The sequence below is a fragment of the Vespa mandarinia genome, chromosome 17, assembly GCF_050613455.1.
Source record: "Vespa mandarinia isolate Hongniang chromosome 17, ASM5061345v1, whole genome shotgun sequence".
Taxonomy (NCBI): Eukaryota; Metazoa; Arthropoda; class Insecta; order Hymenoptera; family Vespidae; genus Vespa; species Vespa mandarinia.
The window spans coordinates 3,837,359-3,847,500 of NC_140826.1; the positions used below are offsets into that span (position 1 = coordinate 3,837,359).

General features: G+C 32.5%; 1 protein-coding gene across 5 annotated transcripts in view; it reads right to left on the minus strand.

The window, feature by feature from the left end:
* Positions 1–5,102: 5,102 nt before the first annotated feature.
* LOC118443487 (facilitated trehalose transporter Tret1) overlaps positions 5,103–10,142 on the minus strand; it is an 8,023-nt gene continuing 2,983 nt past the window's right edge. For 4 of the 5 annotated variants that reach the window (XM_035870562.2, XM_035870565.2, XM_035870566.2 and 1 more), the window contains exons 2-3: positions 8,385–8,496; positions 5,103–7,564 (exon numbers count right to left, since the gene is read on the minus strand). In XM_035870562.2, the coding sequence (XP_035726455.2) occupies positions 6,090–7,564; positions 8,385–8,496 (1,587 nt within the window). In that variant the 3' untranslated portion in view covers positions 5,103–6,089. The remainder of the gene's footprint in view (positions 7,565–8,384; positions 8,497–10,142) is intronic. The other variant, XM_035870560.2, reaches the window with a different exon arrangement.

Genomic DNA, 10,142 nt, shown 5'->3' on the forward strand with positions numbered 1-10,142 from the left:
AAAAAGAAATTAATCTATGCGCAATATGTTAGCTAAAATAAACGTGTCGTTTTATAGTATCGTTTGACAGAAATCATTTTGAAAATGTACGATTTATGACACTTAGACAGTTTTTAAAAACGTTGCGAATTTGTAAAGTTTCATTTTTAAAAAGCTCTACCTCGACGATCGCATTACGCGTTTCGATCATGTCGTTATTTACCTTCTCTCTTTCTCTTTATCTATGTCTCTCTTTCTCTACATATATATATATATATATATAGACACACACAGGTATAACGACGAATATATATCTACATGTATATCCATATATAACTAGTCTGACATGATCGGAGTTCATAGGAACTTTTTCACGAAGCTTTCACGGTTCGTCAATTTATAAAGGGTTATTCATATTTTCCACTACCATTCGTTTAGTTTGAAAGATAAAATTTGTTTCAATAAAGGAACATGAAGTATGAAAGGAAAGAAATAAAGAAAATAAAGAGAATGGGGAAGGAAGAAAATGAAAAAAGAAAAAAAAAAAAAAAGAGAAAAAAAAAATATTAGCGAAACTCTACAAGCGTGATCGTGAGAATTTTTTTTCTTCTTCTTCTTCTTCTTCTTCTTCTTCTTCTTTTTATCTTCTTACTTTTCTTTTTTCTTCGTTGAGCTAAATTTGCTAAATTTTCTCTCTCTCTCTCTCTCTCTCTCTCTCTCTCTCTCTCTCTCTCTCTCTCTCTCTTTTCTTTTTCTTTCTCTTTCCAGGGCCAAGTCGAAATTCCTTCCATCTCGAGTTTCGTAGACTCGCCTCGCGTAAATAGGATTACATTATACACCCTTCGAGATTTTCACTTCGCCATAACCCGAAGGAACGTCTGCTCGTGAGAGTATTCGTAAAACTCATAAGGAAGTTCACGCTTGTTTTTGACATAAGAGGGAAAACTCAAGAGCCCTTGCCTGAATCTATTTACTTGTGTATACGATGATATATCTGCTCGACTGTGAAGACACAACCTTTACTTTATTCCCGTCAAACTTAGTAATTAATTGTATCAAAAGGAGATATAAGGGAGATAGATAGAAAGATAACGATAGGAAGAGAAAGAGAGAAATGGCATAGTTTATTTTCATGATAGACAATCGTTGAAACATAGGTAAAGTAAGAAGGTAGATGTGTACTGGATGAGTTTTTCCGGATGTTGCTTGTCTCCCTTTCATAAACTGAAATTTCAAAAGCATCGGGATAGAAAATGCCACTCTGTATTTGCTTTGGTCGTGAAACGAGAAAGAAATTCAAAACTTGAATTGGTATACCTGTGCATATACAACGTGATACAGATAATAGTATAAGTATAAAGTATTTTAACAATTTGTTACATTACATTTAGAAAGTAAAGCGTAAACTTTCATATTTCATCTCTACTCGTTTATAATGAATTATTTGAGAAAAACAACAGGTTTGAAAAAAAAAAGAAAAACAAAAGAAAATAATAATAATACATAATAATAATAATAATAATAATAATAATAATAATAATAATAATAATAATAATAGTAATAATAATAATAATAATAATAATAATAATAATAATAATAATAGTAATAATAATAATAATAATAATAATAATAATCGAATCAATAAGAGCTATAGGAGAAAGAAAGAAAAAAAAGAAATGTCAAATATTTCGAACATTTTCACATTGATAAAAAAAAAAAAAAAAAAAAAAAAAAAAAAACTGAAAAAAGAGAGAGAGAAAAAGAAAGAAAAACAATCGAGGAAAAAAAAGTCGAGGTAAAAATTTTCGAATGAATCGATTCACAGAGCTCACCCTGTATATAGAATGACCCACAAAAATGATTCTAGAAGTATATTCATATTCGAGGTCACGTTGTAGAGAAAAGGGAGTCACGCTGTTTCGGTGGCACGAAACGTTAACTTCCTGTAATCGTGTCGTTGCCTTTCGGGAACAATATTCGGTTTGCAAAATAATTTGAATAAAGCGACGACCCCAGCCTGTGCATGAGCTTGCTTGCTTGCTTGCTTGCTTTGCTTGGCTTGCTTATTTGCGTTAAACGCTCTTCTACCCACACGTTCCGGGTATGATATTAAAATTATTTTTAACCCTTAAAAGAGAGAGAAAGGGAGGGAGAGAGAGAGAGAGAGAGAGAGAGAGAGAGAAGATTCTGAAATTCACCCGTTTACCAACCGTGTATATATATGTATATATGTATGTATATATGTATGTATATATGTATTAAGTCTCTTGATCGTTGATACGTGCCAAGATATTCGCTAGAATCGATTCCAGAAAAAAAAAAGAAAAAGAAAGAAAATAACATTTTTACGATTATTATCTTTGAATATACTTTTTTTTGTGATTACCTTTAATTTCAGATAAGAACTATGTATAATCTTGCTATTTTATTTCTATCTTTATTAATCTTTCTACATGATGGAAAAGATATTTTCTTAGATTAAAAATTATTTCTTAGATCAAAAAAAAGTTATTTCTTAGATCTTTTTTCTCTTCAGATTGTAAAACGACAAGTTTAGGAACTGTGTTTGTAATTAAAGGGGGAGAAAAAAAAAAAAAAAAGAAGAAATATTAGTTTAAAAAATATCTGAAAAAAATTAACTAATTCATAAAATCATCTAGAAACTTTTGACGTACCTTGTATTTAAGCATCTTTTTCTCTGCTCTCTCTGTCTTTATGTGCATTACAATTTTTAATGATAAATGAACAAACATTTTTAAATTAGACGATATTGACAAAGATAATTTATTATTCGTGCTGACTTATTTCTAACTATTTACTTTCCCACCGATATACGTAATGTATGCGTTTGTGTGTATGAATGTAGATATATTGGTATAAAGGTAAGAATAATAAACGTTCGCCGATAAGACATTCTCGCGAAATAATACAATAAAAAAAAAAAAAAAAAAAAAAAAGAAAAAATAGAAAGAAATAAAAAAAAAAGAAAAAGAAAAATGAAGAAGGAAAAAAAGAAGAGGAAAAAAAAATAAAAAGAACAAAATAAAAGGAAATTGTTCTCCGAGGGGAATTTAAAATTTACGAAAGCGATTGGCTCGTAGAGATGCGATTTGGATTAGGACTAGCTGAATTAACGTTCGTGGGACGCCGTAAAACGAGACCATCAGCACACCCTTCCTCCCCCTTTATCCTCTTCACCCTTGATCCTTGCTGGGGAGATAAACGACCACTTTTTATTTCTTCGCCATCTTAAAAAAAAAAAAGAAAGAAAAAAAAGGGAAAGAGAAAAAGAAAAAATACTCGTGGGAGAGCAGGAACTTGTAAATCTCTCTTCTTTTTTAGCCCCTTTTTTTCTCTCTTCTTCTTTATTCTTCTCCCTTTTTTTTTTCTTTTCTTTTCTTGTTTGTTTTGTTTTGTTTTGTTTTTTCTTTTTCTTTTTCTTTTTCTTTTTTTTTTCGTTATTATTTTTCTTGGAGTAGATATTTCTACGCCGACGATTCATCTTTTATTATTTCTATCTCTCTCTCTCTCTTTCCCTCCCTTTATATATATATATATATATATATATATATTATTTTTCTTCATTTATTTTTTTGTTCATTTTAAATCCTTTTCATCTCATTTCCTTTATTTGTTTTATTTATTAATTTTTTTCCTTTATTTTTCATTGAATAAGTCGATTGTCTTTATGAAAGAAAGTAAACGACGCAAAAGAGCGAGTGAGATAAAGAAGCAGAAAAAAAGAGAAAAACAAAAAGGAGAGAAGAAAAGAAAGAAAAAAGAAATAGAAGAAGGGTTCGTATATATAAGGGTCGATAGAATATTTTTTGCAAACGTTTACAGAATATATATATATATATATATATATATATATATATATATTCACATGACGTTTATTACGAGTACATACCTAGTAGTCAACCGGTAGAGGAAAATTGCTCGGTGCTAAGGGAAAAATCCACTTTGTACGAAGATAAATTAAATGCAAAGGGGGATAAAATTAAGGGGGTGAAAATTTGCGTCAGGATTTGAGACTGGTTCGTTGGTTGACTGGTTGGGGTTGGTGGTTGTTGGATCGTGGTAGTTGCTGGCGTTTCGCATATGGTTGAATCGTTCAATTTTTACAAAGAAACGTAATTTTCTATCGTCTCTAATAAAGAGAGAAACGTTTAATGGAAAATAACGAGGAAATGGTAGCCGTCTCTTCCTTTGGTAATCGTGCGAGTCATTCCAATTTTAAATACGTAATCCCTTTTCCGGATCGAATACAGTAAGCCTCTTATCCGCCACCGTTGCAACTTTCAACATTTTTCCGCTGCTTTTACCATCCTAGGTGTACATCGCCCTACGAAAGTTCCTTCAACGTTTCCCTCTTATTGCAATTAAAGTGAGAGCGTTCCAAATGCATATCGTCGTTCGAAGTAATCGTCCTCTCTCTCTCTCTCTCTCTTTCCCTTTTTTTTTTTCTCATTTAAAGGCTCAGAAAAGCTACCCTTTTATTTTTATATCGTTCTTTCATTTCTACCAGTTCACAGAATTAGTTTCATAACAACATTCAATATATATAACATATATATTTGTCGAGTCCTCTCATGTCTGTTATTAGTATTAATATTAAAAAAACATTTCTCGACATGATTTTTTAATATAATTATTGTAACTATTTTTATAAAATCAGTAGGGATAAGTTAAATGTATATAAAAATGTTTGTATTAAAAAAAAAAAAGAAAACAAAAAAAGAAGAAAAAGTAGAAGAAAAGAATAGATAGACAATGTTATTTTATATAATGTCTCGAAGAAGGAACTTTTGCACGAGATTGTACATCCAATCCTTAAATCGACGTTACAGTGAATCTCGTTACCGTGGATTTTAAATACCTAATACCATCGCATAATCCGATCGATATCGGACCATTTCTTTTGATCTCGGGTAACTATATATCTATATATATCTATATATATCTATATATATATATATATATATATATATATATATTCGTTGATATATTCGTATAACATAGATATATTCGTTGGAAATGAAATTTGTAACATTTATTTAGTAGAAAATTTTTGAGAAGTTAGTTAAAATATCGTTTAATCTTGCGAACGTAAAATCATGTTCTTTTATTATTCAACTTAAAACTTAAAATGTCGTCGATAAATGTGTATATGTATATATACACATATATATAATATATATATATATATACGTTGGATATTATTAATAGTGTATTATTAACAAGCGGTAACTCGATAGGAAAGCCACTATTATTTTAGATGGGAAGCGATGAATATATACTTACTTACGTATATATTGTATGCACATATACATACATTCGATTTCATTATCCTTTGAAATCACAAATTACATGTTGTTAGTGTGCAAGGATGTGTCCCGTTTATTAATAACCGAACTCTAGCAAAGGTAACTTAATATACGCTTGTAAACGTACGAACCAAGAACGACGCGATCTCTGAAGAGGAAAAGGAAGTAGTAGTTACGTAGTACGATAAAGCGTCTTCTTCGATGTCTTGACTTCCGGTTAACGACGATCATTGGAACAAGTCAAAGAACCAAGTTACCTATCCTTTCTAACTCATATATCCACTTCCTTCGACCTAGATGACACAATTTAATTAAACTTTCTCTACCTCGCACAGGCAATTTCCGTTTTTCGCTATTTCGTTATACTAGGTTTCAACGTTTAAGAGTGAGAGAGAGAGAGAGAGAGAGAGATTATTTCCTGATCATTATCACTATATCGAGACTATACAGAGTAAATTCTCTTTCTGCAATATGAACATAGTTTTTCGAATTGCCTTTGACAGTTCTTATATTACACTTTACATTATAATTATGTGTATATATATATATATATATATACATACATAAATAACAGTCAATCACCATTTGCAATCGTAATATAGATTAAAAACTAGACGGATAGTTTTTGGCAAAGATAATTTTATTTGTGAACGAATACGTGGGTAGTAAATAATAATGATCATGAAGAAAGGAGAAATCGATCGTTATTAAGATAATCGATATCATTATAAAGTGCTTGAGAACGCACCGGGACGAGATATGGCCACGGTGCTGATCCTTCCGTCACGCTTTACCTTCCTCTAAATCATCGAAACGACGTGACGATGACATCTTTCTCGTATTGCCAGCCAATAATCGTTGAATCTCACGAAAGGTTCTACCTTTGGTTTCAGGTAATAAAAATGTCACCATGAAGAATGCTAATAAGCAGGAAGCAGAAAAGAAATAATAAACTGCGTAAGCACCGAGTATGTCGCCGATCACTTGATAAAGTTTAGACACTGCAAAACCAAGGACACCGTCGAACACAGTAACAATGGCACCTGCTATTCCCTTAACTTCCGTTGGGAAAAGTTCACCGATCAATGCATTAGGTAAAGTACCCAATCCTATTTGAAATGCTACTTGAAAGAGTATAACAACGACGACAGGAAGAAAATTAGCGGACGATACGTTGAATTTTTTAGCATCCAACATCAGGTATATCGCTAGAATGGCTAATGTGATCGATGAGCCTAATGTTGAAAATATAAGTAATGGTCGTCTTCCTGCACCTTCGACGGTTGCGGTTGAACACGCGCCTGACACCAAACCAACGGCTAATACCAATATAGTTGCAATGTTCGAATCAATGCCTACCGAGGCACGATTGAATAATACTTCTAAATATTGTATCGTACTGAAGTTACCGCTTAGTTGTTGAGCCGCTATCAAACCAAGGATTATACAGAGAGCTCGACTATTTGTTGGCAAGAGGATTAGTTTAACTTTATTCAGGACTGTTTTCAGACCATTTTCTTCTTTACCGTTGGTTACACCCGAGGAGGTGGAAGAAGAGACAACTTTGTTAATTCGATCGTCTCCTACCATCTTGTTATCCCTCGAGTCTTCGTTCGAGCCAGCTTGCAAAGCTAATTCCAATTCTCTTCTTGCCTCGTCGCGATCTCTTATACCTTTAAAAAAGGCCAACGATCGCGAAGCTTCGGCTTTGCGACCTCTAGCAGCTAAAAAATGTGGACTCTCGGGGAACCAGATGAATGTGAGGATGAATAAAAGTGGGATTGTTAATAGTACGACGACCAATGTACGATAAGAGATCCATGGACCAATGCTACAGGTCAGGAGTGACCCAGTGAAGACGTTAACCGCTATTAATGTTCCTAGAGCTCCACGAATGTTTACATCGGCCACTTCGGACACGTACATTGGATTGGTCGTGTAAGAAACGCCAACGCCAATACCCAAAATAACTCTGGCAGCGTACAGAGCCGAAACCGATGTTGCAAAAAATACAATGGTCCAGCCGGCGATGTAAAATCCGCTAGATAACAATAGACACCTCTTTCGGCCGTATCTATCAGCCAGATAGGCACCCAAAAATGGACCGATCATCGAACCAATGACGGTCAACGATACGATCCAAGATGATTCGTCTTCGGTTATCCTCATAGGTGCATCGCTGTCCTTTGACATCAACTTTGAAAGACTCGTCGTTGTCCAACCATAAACCGTTCCAACTGCTACCATCGATAGTGTCGCTGTAATTATCACGAATTTTCATCGTTTCCCATTAGGATTTTTCCACTTTTATACGTATATCTAATTCTTGTTTACGTCATGCGTGATAACCATGCGTGACACTCCGTTAGACGCGTATGTCATATAATTGTACTTGTGTGGATTGCGAGACGTTTAAATGAAGGCTGTTAACATTCGAGCATTAGCGTTGCCCGACTAAATTATCTTGATAAAAACTTGTACAGATGGAATCTGCTGAGTCAGTCACAGAAATATTCAGACGGGTTTTCAAATTTAATGACCTCTTTTAGATCGAGGGAAAAGTGTGCTCTGAATTTTTTAATGGACGTAAAAAACAATTACCGCGTTAAATAACGAATCAAATAAAAAAAAAAGTATATATATATATATATATATTTTTATATTTTCAAAAGATCCATTTGTTTTAAATGTGTATCATGTAAATATCTTTAAAATAAATAATAAAATTATTCTCCATTTTTTTCATTCTTCACGTAGTTTAACGTAGTAGCACATTAATTTTCCTCTCTCAAAGAGAAAAAGAAGAGAAAAAAAATTCAGAACACTTTTCTTATTCTAAGAAAAAAGTTATTCTAATTCATAAAGTCCATCCAAATCTATTTTCTGAATTTATTTACTTAATAAGGAATTCATTGTATTCTAATTTTCGATACATCGTTGTTAATTATAATTCCATTTAAATGCCTCGTTTTCTACCTAGAGATTTTTTCTAATTCATTGTATATACTTCTTTTCTTTTTTCTTTTTTGTATTTCAGAAAGAAAAAGTGAAAAAAAAAAAGGAAACTTATAACCAAACCTGAGATCGATGCTAGCCATTGTCTCCAGCGTGTTCTCTTCGATAGATTGGACTTTTCAATGCTTGTATGCTGCGATGTTTCACCTTTTGGAGCTTCTTTGGGTAGGTCGATCTGAGAAAAGAGAGAAATGAAAAAAGAAAAGAAAAAAAAAAAAAAAAGAAAAAAAGAAACGAAAGGTTTCAAAAAGGAGAAGGAAAGAAAGAAAGAAAGAAGAAAAAAAAAAGAGAAAAGGTCTTAGAGGAAATATCGATGACGTATCTTTAATCTAATCTACGAGCTGGTAAAATGCTTCTCTCTTTCCCGCATTTTTTTTCTTATCGTCATAAACAAACTCTCTTCGATCATCTCAATCACGTTTACGTGCACTCGCTTGCGCGTAAACTCTATGAAAATAACGAAGTACAACGATAAAGAAAGTACAATGTGCACCATTCGTGCAGGAAAATACATTTTTTCTTCATGAGAGTGTTTGTGTATATATATATATATTTTATGTGTATATATATATATATATACATACAAAAAATACAACAAAAAAAAAAATATTTATATTCATAAGGTAATGCATTTCAAATTGTTATATCATATTTTTTTTTGTTTAGATGTAAAAAAAGCAAATCTGTCAGATTTTTATCGTTTAATCGATTATTATCGTTATCCGATATATTATATACAGGGTGGTCCAATAATTATCATCACCATATCCCCAGAAAAAAGAATTTATTTAACAAAACTTATATTTATAAAATGATCTACACTATCTGTGATTCTTATAATTTCGATGATAAAAATTATTGGCCTATCCTATATATATATATATATATACATATAAAAATATAGTACATTAAATATATATATATATATATATAAAAAAAAGAGAATAAAAAGAAAAGTGTTTTGCAAGCATATACATGAGAAGATGATAGTAAAAGCACATCTTTATTGTTTTACAATGAAGTCTATGTAAGCACGAAGAAAATAACTTGATGGAAAAACACGTAAGTAGATAGAAGAAATGTTGTTATCCCGTAAAGACGAAGGCGCGCCCACGTATACATGCATGCAGTTTCTTAAAAGAATAAATTTGAAAACCACTGAGACGTAAAGCGACGAAAGAGGGGGAGGAAAGAAGGAAAAAAGGATACGTGCTAGGAGAAACTGTAAAATATATGAACAACGCGATACCGTTCTTACTGGTTTTGTAAAAGCATAGCTCCTTTCACACGATTCTCATGATATTATATATTCCACGTATAGACCGCTGTGTTTATTATATTTTCCATAGTTTGAAAAATTAATCTTACGAAAAGTCATTGTTTTTCGAGTGTCTTTCGGAAAAAAAATTGGTATGAAACGAAAAAGAAAAAGAAAAAAAAAATAAGGAGAGATGATATTTTTACCGAGGATGGAGAGCGTCGGGATGAGGAACTCGTTGGTAGAAAGGCGAAATAAAAATTGAAGGATAACAGACTTTTCCACGTCACAAGTGATAAACTAGATCGCATTAGAGGCACTTTAAGGTAACGCGTACTTTCGAAGGGAACAGCAATTTCTTGCAGCACGTAACACAACGAAGCTGCTGCTGTTCGATGAAACCTTATAACTGTCGAGGCTTTTAGATAAGGGTGGAGGTCCTCCTCTGACGAGGGATGAGGAAGGGAAGGGAAAGGGCGCGTAAGGGATGAACAATCGATCGACGATAAATCACATCCCGCTCTCAAAGATTACTCTAAATATTAGTTCTCCCTTTTTTCTCG